The sequence below is a fragment of the Trachurus japonicus genome, chromosome 10, assembly GCF_045865225.1.
Source record: "Trachurus japonicus isolate A0001 chromosome 10, Traja_1.0".
Classification (NCBI taxonomy): Eukaryota; Metazoa; Chordata; class Actinopteri; order Carangiformes; family Carangidae; genus Trachurus; species Trachurus japonicus.
The window spans coordinates 23,697,837-23,711,492 of NC_140916.1; the positions used below are offsets into that span (position 1 = coordinate 23,697,837).

Below are 13,656 nucleotides of genomic sequence, written 5' to 3' on the forward strand. Positions count from 1 at the left end.
ACAAGATAAAGAATACATTTTGGGTTGCCAGGTTCCTAAAACTACATCTCCCTCCATGATGATGATCTGGATCAAAATCGTTTTATTGATTACTTATTGACACTCATAAGCAGTCATACTTAGAGAGGAAGATTAAACTTTTAAAACCAAACTGAATGACCCTCACACCACTTTCAACTACAAACATGTTGTGGATCACTGACATTTATAACAACATTATTTACAAAGTACTGTAGAAAGGATAAACATCTGCCAATTATATTGTAAACTATTCAAAATGCCCTAACGTCTTATCACTGAATTGTTTATTAACCATGATAAAGCAATTTGTTACAACTTGTAAGCCCTTCGGAGGGTTACATATTAGAAAGTGTCTCTGATAATTATTTATACGGAACACATCACATTGAGTGCAGCTAAAAAGTTTCCATCAAACAACCCTTACAACTATTACGTGGAAATAAATTTAATCACAAGCCCTCATGGACCTGGCTAATAACAAAATTCAATCACAATTCAATCACAATATTTCAGACTTGAACATGTGAATGTTTGCTAGTGACAGATCTCAGCAGCTGCCCCTCAGTGTTGTGACTGACCGGCATGACACTGGATGTAGCCTGTGGCTGATCAAGGTTAATGAAATCTTCCCATCCAGAAGAAAAAGAAAGCCATGCTTGAGTCGCTTCTCAGCGTCCCTTCTCATCTTTGCATCCTTGAAGTCATTGCTGAAATTCCCTCTAGTTCTGGCTCAGAGACAGACAGTTTTCCTTTTTTTTTTTTTTTTTTTTAGCCTGCTGGCTTTCCTCCGAGCCAAAGATCCGTCTCTTTTTTTCTTTGCATTTTATTTTGAAAACCTTACTGTACACCCCACCTGTGTTGTACTTCTGTCAGTAATGGTTGATATGGCCGCTTATGCTGTATGCCCAGTTTTTTCAGTGGGAAAAATTTCCTAAAAGTTGGGAAATTCACCGGCAACACCATTTGTCAAGCTACTACCTTTTGAAGTGAGTGGCAAAACATTTACATGTGCATCTACAGAGTGGCACGTGTGTCTGATTAGACAACAGTACAGCGGTAGTTGGGGTCGTTGATTGTACTGGAACCATCGGTTTTGACCACAGTGAGCTTGGACGAGTGCTGGGAGCTGTGCAGCACATTCCTGCGGCAAAGACGCTCGCGGTAGTTCTGTGCGAAGATGAGCAGCATGAGCGGGTTGATGCAGCTGTGGGAGTAGCTGAGGCAGATACTGATGTGGTAGGCGTAGACAAAGGCAATCGTTGGCGTACTGTTGCTCAGGTTGATCACCTGGATGACGTGGTAGGGCGACCAGCAGATCAGGAACAGTGCGATGACCATGAGGACCATCTTGGTGGCTCTTTTCGCCCAAACAGACTGCTTGCGCTTCACCCGGCGTATGGAGCTAAAAACGTGGTAGAGGGTGAGCGAGTAGAAGGTGCTGATGATGATGAGAGGGATGATGTAGCCCAGGATCGACTGGTAGAAAGTGTACCAGTACATGTCCTCGGGCCCGTCCAGGTACATCATGCACACCTCCATGTGCTGCCGGCGCTCGACCTTGGCGTACATCATGACGGGGACGGTGAGGAGGAAGCTACCCAGCCACACCAGCATGTTGATCATGACGGTCCAGTGGATGGTCCTCTTCTCCGATGTGGGGTGGACAATAGCGATGTACCTAGGAGGGGGAAGACATCACCATAAACCATAGGAGCAAGTCTGCTTTGTAAAAACATCCTTTTTTCTTTTTTACAAACAATGATGAAACCAAGTATGTGCAAGATAGACTCTCAGCGTATCACTCGCTAAGTAGCTAAGTACAGTGATGATTGCAGTTTCCATTTCTATTTTGCATCTGGTTTTATTTCTGTTTGAGGGGCCGCTCTGCTGGTTTAATCACTATTCACCTCACACAGTTACTGGAAAATAACGATCACTTTTTCTGTACTCACAGCAAATGTTACTGAAGTGGAACAAATGACGTGTGGACATGTTACAACTAGTTTGTGTTTGTGCCCGACCTGTCTCTGGAGATTTAACGAGCAGGAAAACCATTAAGATGCTGACATTCTTGCAATTTTCTCCAGGATATCCTGCTAAATTACAATTATCTTAGTCTATAAATCAATAGTTTAGCATTCAGTTATTGAAGAGAAGCTGGTGTTCTGAGTTGATTTTGATGCTAATTTTGGTCTGACAGTCAAATCATTAGGTGCAGCTCTAAAACTAACGTGTGACCGAGTGGCGTGTTGCCTCAGATCAGCCAAGTCAGATAGGTACTGGCTATATCAAAAACTTACACTACTAGACTGTCAGAACCCCAGCTAAAACCATGCTACACTATGTTTTATGCTCTGCATTTGACAGCACTGCGTCTTTTTATTTAGATTTATACGTAGGAAGAATCCACTGCAAAAAGTTGTATCAACCATGTAGATTATTGATAGATAGATTCTTTTTGGCTTCTTTTTGGCAGCATCCGAGTGCGAGTGTGTTTTATAGCCTTTCAATAATTCTTGAGAACACTTTTATTTGTCTAGACCCCAATAAAAAGCCCATACATACTTAATATTAACACAACTAACGTGTGAAGTTGTTATTCAGTAAATGTTTTACACTTTGATTTTACACTGAAATTTGGTAACAGGATGCTGATAACCACAAAACTGCCACGAAATAGGATTACACACTGTACCAAGATAAAACAGACACAACTTTTCTCTGTGTCCATAAAAACAACACTGTCTCTGTTGACTCTACCAGGGTAAAAAAAACAAAAAAAAACTTTAATTTGTTGCTGCTGTTTTTATCAAATGTCATTTGGCAACATTAGAAGTCAAATTGTTGGTCAAATGTGGATGGGAGCTCAACTGCTTAGAAAAGTATTTAGCACCAAAATTGTGTTGTGTTATTATTGTATGCATTTTAAAGCTTATTATTATGGGACACAAGCTACTGTACTTTTCTGGGGTGTTTCTTTATGTTGTTTTTCTGATTTTAACATGAAATTATGGCCTAAAATTATTAATTATTATTATTATTATTATTATTATTAATTTTTCAAAGGGGTATTTGATCTTTTTTCCTCCAGGGTTTTTGAATTGATATTTTAACTGAATCGTAAAGAACTTCTTTGTATTTTGTGAGGACAAGGTTGTGTAGTCTGAACCCACACTGATAAAAGTTTAATGATAGAAATAAAAGTAATAAGTCCACCTCTAAATGTTACAGGGGACATTTATTGCTACAGGTGCTGTTCAACAGGATGCAATTAGCTGGGTTAGTGGCCCTACAGAAATGCATTATGTATATTATTCTGAGGGCCTGTGACATTAAAGCTCTCGCAACACCTCCTGCAGCTGTGATTACGTACAAATGGAGATGTTTATCAGTCAAACATTTGCCATATAGACGCACTTAGATGTCCTGCATGTGTTCAGACCATTAACAGGACAAGTAGATCATTTAGGCTATGCAAGGAACATAGTGTCTTTGAGTGAGTAGCCTACCTCATTTTACTTACATAATTTCAGTGGGACAGTATAGTGGTTAAGGTTTGTTTGCTTGTTTGTTTGTTTTTCTATAATAAAAGGGTAAATGTACATTTACTCTTTTTATTTTTTATTTTTTTTTGTAGTTTTTATTATAAGTAACAGTTGTATTTTTAAATTTTTAATTTTGTATTTTGAATTTCCACCGTCTTTTAAAATAAAATAAAAAAAATAAAAGGCTGACAGACTTATCACCCATTAAATACTTATGGATATTGACACTTACCGATCAATGCACAGCACAGTAACAATTCCCACTGTGGTGAACTGGTTGCTCACATCCACCACCACAACTGCTTTGCACATAAAGTTTCCGAAGACCCACTGTCTGTCTCTGACCAGCTGGTGAATGTTGAAGGGCATCACGAGCAAGAAGAGCATGTCTGCTATTGCCAAGTTTAGCACGTAGATGTCTGATACCATTTTCTTCTTGCACGCCGCCACCGCGTAGATGACGAGCCCATTGGCTATAACTCCAACTGAGCACAGGATGCCGTAAATGGTGGGGAATATGTGCATGAAAGTGGTGATGTCGATGTGGCTGTACGGTGGAGAACCTGAGCTCAGACATGACGGGTCAGTCAAGTTGTCTGTTTGGTTGTTTTTGCACAATATGTCCGTGTCGTTCATCTTCACGTCCTCGTAATAAGCGCTTCGGCGTGGCTGTAGTCGCGGCGTGCAGCAGGCGCTCTCCTGTCGGCGGCTGCTCTCCAAACTTGTGCAGAAAACTCCGGCACTCTCCAGGCGCGCGTGTTCTCTACTTCAGTTGGTCACAGCGTGTATCTTCTTCACAAAGTCTAAACGATTTAAAACTAGAAGATCTCGACTCAAATCAAATGAAGCTACACGAGAAGTGTCGGTGTCTGCAAAACGTTTATCTCTGGAAGCAAACTATGATCTGACTATTCACCGCGCGCTCTGCTGTGCGCTTTACCAAGCAGTGTGCGCCTCAGCGGACAATAGTTCCCTCCCTTCAAAGATAATTTGGCGTGTCATAATAAGAAAAGCAAATCAAATAGGCACTTACAGCTAAGCCTGAAAGATAGAAATCTTGACCAGCTTCACATCTTGATAACAATTTGGAATGGAGGAGGAGGGTAAACAAACTCTTTTTGTGATGCAATTTGGGAAAGTTCAATTTAAGGAACCTCCCTGAAGCCGATCATCTGTTTCATGTTGATTGATAAGTATTACTTCCACTCTGTAGTGTTTTTTATTCACAGTTGACAAAGAGTTTTCTGTTCAACTTTAAGAAGAAGAAGAAAGAACTGTGAAAAACGTCAACAGACACAAAATATAACAATTACTTCCTTAAACGTTTTAGTCAGTGAGAAGCTGGAGTAGAAACAACATGGATCAGAAACATGTGTACAACGTGGTTCAATTTCTTCTTGGACAAAAAAAAGTGTTCTTTCTGTTCCTTTCTCTTTTCAATTTAAACCACATTTCCATCTGGCTTTTTAGCACGTCCCTTTATTCTTCTCTCCAAATGATGATTAGATGCAACTTGAAGACACAGAGCTGATCACTGCCAATTAACTGTTTAATGGTGAAAATGACCTCAGGGGGTGGAGATCCATAAACTCTGTACCAAATATGTAATTTTCTTTATGGAGCTTTGTTCTGACAACACCAGGAGCAGCTTTGATCTGAGGTTTGAAGCGGCTCAGCAGAGAGGGCTCTGCCGGGCTCTGACCACAGGTCAGCGGGAATATATTTAAGCTTTCCACATGCTGGCTTCAGGTGCTGTTTGCTCAATTCTCTGTGATGGCTCCATCCTGTTTCAACTACTTTTCAAAGTGCGCAGTTATATAATATTTTCCACACTGCTCTTCATAGAGAATAGGCTACACTTTGTGACCTTTGTCACTGCACCCAGTGGACCTGCTGTAATGAACTCTTTAAACTCAGCTTTGTCACCTATTGACGCAAAATAAATTCCTCCCAAAATTTAATTTCACATTTTTTATTTATATTTTATCACCTTGATCTCTTTGATTTAGATCTGTGGACAAGAACCCCTCATTCTTAGACATAAAAGTGTAATTACTGTCATCAAGAGTGTCTGGGGAGATTTTATTAACAAGTTAAAAACACGAGTTGCAAAACATCTGCAAAACTACAACAAGCAAGTCCAATGCATTATGTCTATGGCTGGATTACTAAACAGGCACATCAGGCACAGGCCTGCAAGATGTCTGGAAAATGTCTGTGATAAAAACACAAAAATGACCACAGAGACTTGGTGGTATCAGGTCGCTCATAAATTCAGAGCCTGTCCTGTCCTTTGTGCTGCTTGTCTGTCCTGTGCTGAAATTATCTCTCCTGCATCTTGCTGCATTCTGTCTCTCAATCCTCACCTTTCTTTACTTCTTCCTGGCTGAACAAGTGTTAAGATTATTCCTTTGAGATAATAAATCACATTGTAATTGGCTTGTTTAATTGCTGCTGCTGCGTGTTAACGTTTAGATAGGGGACTGTTGAGGTAATTGTATAATGTGCAATTATCGTCTCCACACACATCTGTGTATGTGTATAATAATCATAACTGATCCCAGAACACAGGAGGCTGAATCTGGAACAGCTTGATGAGTGCTCCTCTATATGACTAAAACAATGATTATTCACAACCTGTGTGCTCAAGCATCCAAAAGAATGCTGCTTACCCTTTCTGCTTGGCTATTCACTGTTTTTGTTAATGGGACACGACCAAAACCATAAAACAACAGAAATCATATAAACAATGCTGGCAGTCAAAACAGCTTCAAGAGACAATACCGTGTTCACAACAGGGCAGTAAATTACCAGATGAATGCAAACAGGCAGCATCAGATCTTTTATGGACCATAAACACTGTTCTGAGATTTATGGGATATTGCTTCAACTTCAGTATCAATCTAGTTGACATCTATTTTTAGCTTCAACTAGTGTTGCACTGTTGACCTTGCTTGTCCTGATCTGGTTGCAACAAAAAGAGCAAAGAGAGACTCACAAACAGACACAGGGAGATGCATGAAGAGACTGACACTGATCAAAAAGAGACACAAAACCACCACCTGTGGATGCACAATCATTACAAAAAGATAATGTAAATCATCACAGAGGACACACACCCAAGTTCATCTCTTTTGTTAGTGTCCCCTGGAAACACTTCCACTGCCATCTGCTGCTTGCAGTGTGTTTTTGGATTTGATTGTTTAGCATGTCTTTTCAGAATTTGTTTTTTCTTTCTTTTTATTGGTCTTTTTGTAAGTGTTTTCTTTATTTGCAGTGTGTCGTGAGCTCTCAGGGCCAGCAAACTTGATAGCATGGTGCTCCCACCGCCAAGCATCATCATAGGGATGCTATTAGACTCTTCCTCCATTCTCTCTCTTTTTTTATTTCACAAAGTGTTTGTTAAACTTTGTGGTTTCTGACATGCAGTCTGAACTGTGGGACCACACAGACGTGTGCCTTTTCTAAATATGTCCAATCAATTAAATCAGTCATAGACGGAGTCCAATCACATTTTAGACACATCTCAATCAAAAATCTGTATTTTTGTTTGTTTGACAGACGCATGGCTTTACTAAATTGTTCTTATACCTTCAGGTACATGACATTTGCTGCGACCATTTAAGTCCCATTCAAGTGGGATGATTTGTAATATGTGATTGCTGACTTTCAGCTTGTGTTGCTGGTCTAAATCTTAATTTGACAAAACTCGATTTATGATCAGATACAGGAATAATAAATCATTTTGCCATCAGCTTCAACTGTGCCTTTTGTTAAAGGTGTACAGAAATGGCCATTTGTCCTGTTTGTCGTGGCAAGTTGTCACGAGTTGCCGCACGAGTTTACCCGAGTAAGGAAAACGAATTTGATTGGTCGTTATCGAGCGGGCGGGATATTCAAAGCTTGGGGCGAGACTGAGCTTGGTGTGTGTGTGTGTGTGTCTCAGACGTTTGATTGACGGATGACAGATCCAGTATCAGTGGCTGATGAATCGTGAGCAGGCTGACGTATAATCCGTGCGTCTGCTTTATCCAGAGCGGGGGAAAAAATACCACACTTTCATCCCGGATTTAATCAAAAATAGAATTTTGCACAAAGTTTGGGCTACATCGTCTGATAGATGAGTTATTACACTAATGTTAAGACCCACAGTGGGCTCAAATTCAATTTTCTTTTCTGTACAGCTTTAAGTACTACGTTGCTCATGTTAGCATGCTAACATGCTTAACTAAAATGGCCATACACATAACTCCTGCTAAACCTTAGCCCATCCGCATGCTTTACATTTATATTCAAGCACCACTGTGCTACTGAAGATAGTGGCATCATCAAACACAAAGTACACTGAGCACAGTAAGTGATCCACCAAGTGTGCGCAAATTACTTCAAATAAATGGACAATGAAAACACAGTGAACTTGGCCATGCTAACTATTGTGAACCTGATTAAGATCATATTGCTTTGAAAAGCAACAGTGAATAAATTCAGGAAAAAGTGAAAAGCAGCTCCACGTTTTGTCAGTTTCAAAGTCAGGACCAATGATAGCTTTTTGTGGTGTGTTCATCCCGCCACATCTGGGACGAGTTCATGCTGATGAACAGAGGAGATCAGTGATGGTGAAGGAATAATGATACAAAACTCCAGCATCATGAAGGGACTCAAAGGGTTGCCAGGGTCTTAAAATGTTAAATTCGAGTGACAGTAGATTAGACCTTCTCTGGTGCATGTTATATTTGGTCCGTCAGAGTCACACTTATTAAAACCTTTCATCTTCAACAGCCAGTTGTCTGGAAAATGCGGCTTAATTGCAGTAGGATGCTAAAGTCAAATTTTAACTTATGAGGACTCGTGAAACATTTTCTACAGACTGTCTTTGTGCTTGTAATAACTCCTCTAAAAGGTTCCCTTTTGCTCCCATTTCATTACTGTGGTATGTTTTTATAATGATTTGTTCTTCAGAGAAATACTCAATATGCTTCATGTGATTGCCCATTTCTTAGAGGGAACTCATATATCAGTTATTTAAAGCTACAGTCTCTAGCACATAACAAGCTTATGGGGAAACATTCGTCATACAGTACATGCCATTCATGTGGCCCGCTACTGTAAAGATAAAGCTGAGCCGTCTTCATCAGACAGTACTATGTATGTTTGTATTTCCGTTGATAATATGGACCCCCTCGAAAATGAGATGGCACATCTAAAGGGGCTATCCTGTAAAATAAAGTCAAATAAATACTGTTGGTATTAGTGTAAACAGTTGGCCACAGTCATCCAAATCTTTTAAATGTTGGTTTGTGTCTACTACAAATCTCCAGATCTGAGCAGTAGTTGTTTCCTTCCCTCAGCAGCTGCCAGTGTGAGTCCTGGAGCGAGACGGGGTCGTACCTCCCATCTGCTCTGTGGCCAACAGTGGAGGACGGTGCTTGCCCTGGTCAACTCCTGAGTAAGAAGGTGTGCACCTTTGTGAATGTAAAGCAGGGAAAGGAGCATGAGTGTTCAATAAAACTCTAAACTGCATCGAGTGAGGAATGAGGGATGGATAAATGACAAGTCGTTCAAGTGTGGACAGTTACGGGCAGTCTCAAGGTCAGGTAGAGGTAAAGGTAGGTGTAAATATCAAGTAGTTCATCCTAGTTTTAATAATGACGTTTTAAAAGGCATCTTTTATATGAAGTTGTTACTTTTGGACTAGCTGTAGCTGTAAACTCAGCATGTAAGTGTTCACTAATGGGACCATACTGGCTTCAGGCAACTCATAAAAGCAGGAACAGATCACAATATAGAAGCATCAGAGGAGTAAAAACAGACACAACAACAGAGGCAGAAAAACTATACAGTGACAAACACATAGTCCTGACAGTGATCGGCACAACGAGAGGGAATATTGGTTTTATTCTTTGTGATAATAATGCAAGCCTTGACTGAAGCAGTGAATTGATGTCCCGGAAAATAATTTCAGCAAAATGATTGTGTTGGTCATTTCTATCAATAACAACTTGTTTACTGAAAGAGACCAAGTCATGCACATGCCATTCATGTGATGAACGACATTATTCTGAAGCAGCATCTGTCTCCTGGAGTTTTCAAATAATCCTTCAGAGAAATCTATGGCTTCCTTGAAGAACTCAGTCCAGGCTCAGAACCAGTGTAAATATAAGATGTCTGAGAGACCAACCAACCAGAAGATGGAATCAGCCCTGTGTGAGAACATTTTGATTATCACCCTCTCCCTCAACAAGAGAGAAAAAAGATGTAAAAGTGCAATCTGTACTGAACTGAGGATTTGGTGAATCATGACAACCCAAATCTGGGTTCAAGTGCAAATTTCTGTCCCATTTGCACTTGAAGGCTTGTGAAATTGTGTCTGTTATGCCCTTGTTTGATATAGGTTCAGAGGTAGTAATAAATGATCAAATAAATAAATAAAATTTCTATGAACATTAGACAAGGCATATTCCTAGTTTGAGTCCAAGTCAAGTCAATTCAGATTTTATTTATAAAAAAAAACTTTATTTATAAAGCACATTTAAAATAACCGAAATTGCCAAAGTGCTGTACAGGTAGAAAAGATAAAATAGCATAAAGTGTGAAACACAATTTTACAAACATGCATACATATGTGAGGAACATAACATAAAGCAAAAGGACTCTCAACCTGAGTTGAAGGCCATGGCATGTAAATGAGTCTTTACAGAGGACCTTAAAGGATAATTTACTCACCTAGATTACTTTGGTGTCATTACAATTCGTTCCGACGAAATTAGCCAAGAGCCGCGTATATCCGTATAACGCAAGTACATGGGGCCTCTAAATAAGGCAAGGCAAGGCAATTTTATTTGTATAGCCCGTTTTTACAAACAGTTTGTCTCAAAGGGCTTTACATGGCATCATAACAACATCCTCTGCCCTCTGATAACACATTATCTGCCGCAAAACTTGTTCATTTCACTAATATGTCGTTGTGATACGCTAGTGCTATTCCCCTCTGAGTCCGGGTTTAGCTGTTATCAACATCCGGGGTCTGTAGGTTGACCTACTAACCTCTGACCTGGATGATATCATCTCTGAGCGCTGCCCGGCCGATTCTGATAATAATCATTCTGCTTCGGCATTCGCCGGAGCTTTAGTAAGAGGAAGCCTGTGGAAGCTGAACTTCGTCCAGCTGCTCATTTTGTTCTGACAAGTCGGAAACACACAGAAAAGAACCGTAGCATTAGCGGTAGCAACAAGACGCGCCATGTGGCAGTCGGAGATGACATCATCCAGGTCAGAGGTTAGTAGGTCAACCTACAGACCCCGGATGTTGATAACAGCTAACCCCGGACTCAGAGGGGAATAGCACTATCATATTGTAACAAAATATTGGTGAAATGAACAAGTTTCGCAGCAGATAATGTGTTATTTAGAGGCTGCATTGTGCTGCCCCATGTACTTGCATTATACGGATATACGCGGCTCTCGGCTGGATCTAATTTCGTTGGAACGACTTGTAATGACACCAAAGTTATCTGGGTGAGTAAATTATCATATTTTATGCTAGAAAATGGTCCAGATTGTAAAAAGCGGTAATTATCCTTTGACTCCTAGGGTCTGGGCATATCTTATATGAAAGGGCAGGCTATTCCAGAGCCTAGGGTCGGCCACACTAAAGGCTCGGTCACCTAGTCCTCAGCCGGGTTTGAGGGACCTTTAGCAGCAGCTGACTGGCTGATCTCAATGTTTTCGTGGAATATAAGAGTGCAACAAGTAGCCTATTGGGGTGCCAGCCCACTTAGGGCTTTAAAAACTAACAATAAAATTTTAAAATCAATTCTGAAATGTCCTGGGAGCCATTGGAGTGAGGCCAGGATTGGAGAGATGTGGTTGCGTTTTCTTATACCAGTGAGGAGACAGGCAGCTGAATTTTGAACCAACATACCAACATACAAGGAATTACAATAATCCAGCCGTGATGTGATAAAAGCATAGATTAGGCTACCTACTTGTTCAAAGTCTGAATGAGATAGATAGCCTTGTACCTTTGCCAGAAGCCTTAGTTGGAAAAATCTGTTTTTTATGACAGAACTGACTTGTTCGTCGAATTTAAAGGCACTGTCGAGGGTCACACCAAGATTTCTGACAGAAGGGCGATTATTAGTGAGGGAGCCCAGAAAACCAGCAGGAAAATCTGAGGGGTTACATCCAAACATAATAATCTCAGTCTTATTTTCGTTAAGACTGAGGAAATTCTTTTCCACCCACGCTTTACATCCTATCCTTACAGTTAGATTTTAAAGCTAGAAAGATCTCTACATCATCTGCACAACAATGAAAGGAGATATAATGCCTCGCGAAAATCGAGCCCAGTGGAAGAATGTAGCCTATAGTAGGAAGAGGATAGGGCCAAGGATGGACCAATGCAGGAATGGACTAATGAATACTTTGAAGGCTTTTGGAAATGTAGTTATCCACTATTTCCCCAGTAAAAGACAAGAATACAGTAGCTACTACATGTTTGTCGGCTACAGCAAGAATGTAACCATAGCTATTAGCTTAGCTTAGCTTAGCACAGCTAAGAGAGGGAAACAGCTGTTTGAGCAGCAAATTGCAGTTTTACAAGAGAGTTATGTGTCAGCAAGGCCGTAGCTACCATTGAGGACACCGAGGTCATGACCTCGGTATTTTTTTCGGCCTAATGAATGGGAAAAAAAAAAAAAAAAAGTGCAAAGTATTAGGGAGGACAGATGGAAGGTGACTGAGTGACTCTCCTCTCTTGTCCAAACAATTCCGGTAGGCCTATAATGCTCTTGTTTATTGACGCCCTCACGTACGCTGGTGTTTGTTTACTGGTCGCGGGAAAAAAGGCGATTCATTCGGAAAAAGCGAGTGATACAGCGCGTCGCGGAGCCTGTGTGCATGGAGGAGAAGGCTACTGAGTGAGTTGGCTCTAGATAAACTGCTCTTTCCAAACAGTTGTTACACTGTAAAAGTTTCGTACATACGTGCACTTGAAGCGCTGTATTATTTCGGGACGGAACCTCATGTATGCGGAGAAAACAGCTGTTTAATAGCGTCAATTCAGCACCGTTTACTGTCTGTGTCCTGCACTATGCGCTAGTTGAGCTAAGTGGGGGAGAGCAGAGACCTCTTTCCTGCAGATACTATACTGAGGGGGCATCTACTGCACTGTCCATTCTTCCATCAACTTTATGTGAAAAGCACAGTGACATGATAAATTTTATGTTTACAGACAGAGGCGTCACTAAGTTTTAAGGATAGGGGGGGGCTTAGCCCCCAGGAGATGCACAAGATGTGAGCATATGTGGTGCACAAGCACAAATATTTCACAAACAAAGACTGTGAAATTGTTTCTAAAAAATTTTGGACAGATTTAACAAAGAGCATACGGTGTAAAGTTTAGGCAACCATTAGTTTTATTTCAGTCTTTTTTATTTATTTATTTATTTATTTATTTATTTATTTAAAGAAAGCTAAGACCGGTGAGATTACTACAGACATGTCTGGAGTAGGCTACAGTAGAAAATGTAAATTTTTCATCTCTGCCTAGTAAGAATACTAACAAAAATCACATTAGAGTAAAATCTACCTTTGAATCATGGGATATCAGGCAAATGAATAAGTAATGTGTAGGCTAACTGTGTAAAAGTAGATGCTAAAAAAATGAACCTGAGCAATTTTGCAGCTGTTTTATTATCAGAGATACGTATGTCCAGGTGGAATTTGACCTTTGGAAAACTAATTAGGCTATATTTCACTAATAGCCTGTGTCATAATATTCACTCCATCCAAATACAACTGTTTTTGGCTCATTTTGATTTCACCTAGACCTCTTCATATTTTCCCATTCAAAGAAGACCATACAACCGAAATGAAGTTTGACACCAATATTTTACTAATAAAAAATATGCATAGAAATGTGAAATACTACTAAACAACGTGAATAACCAATTATAACACAAACCAAAATTTGCTGCAACAAGGAGCAGTCAGATGTATGTTTGTGGTAACTATAAGGAAAAGCAAACAAACTTCCTGGGCCTGTTTCAAAGTGAGGAACACAGCTGACGCTCCAGAAGGAAGTCACCCA

The 13,656-nt window shown here is 40.2% G+C and overlaps 1 protein-coding gene across 1 annotated transcript; it reads right to left on the reverse strand.

Annotated features, from left to right (window-relative positions):
- Positions 1 to 791: 791 nt before the first annotated feature.
- Positions 792 to 4,658, reverse strand: mchr2b (melanin concentrating hormone receptor 2b). The gene is made up of 2 exons (XM_085790203.1): positions 3,799 to 4,658; positions 792 to 1,699 (listed from the first exon to the last, which is right to left on the reverse strand). The coding sequence occupies exons 1-2, from the start codon at positions 4,200 to 4,202 to the stop codon at positions 1,060 to 1,062; spliced, it is 1,044 nt and encodes a 347-aa protein (XP_085646329.1). The 5' UTR covers positions 4,203 to 4,658; the 3' UTR covers positions 792 to 1,059.
- Positions 4,659 to 13,656: the final 8,998 nt, after the last annotated feature.

Coding starts and splice junctions, on each gene's coding strand:
- mchr2b (XM_085790203.1), bottom strand. CDS start 4,202: ATGAACGACACGGACATATTGTGCAAAAACAACCAAACAGACAACTTG. Junction 1,700..3,798: donor ACTGTGCTGTGCATTGATCG/GTAAGTGTCAAT, acceptor TCCCCCTCCTAG/GTACATCGCTATTGTCCACC.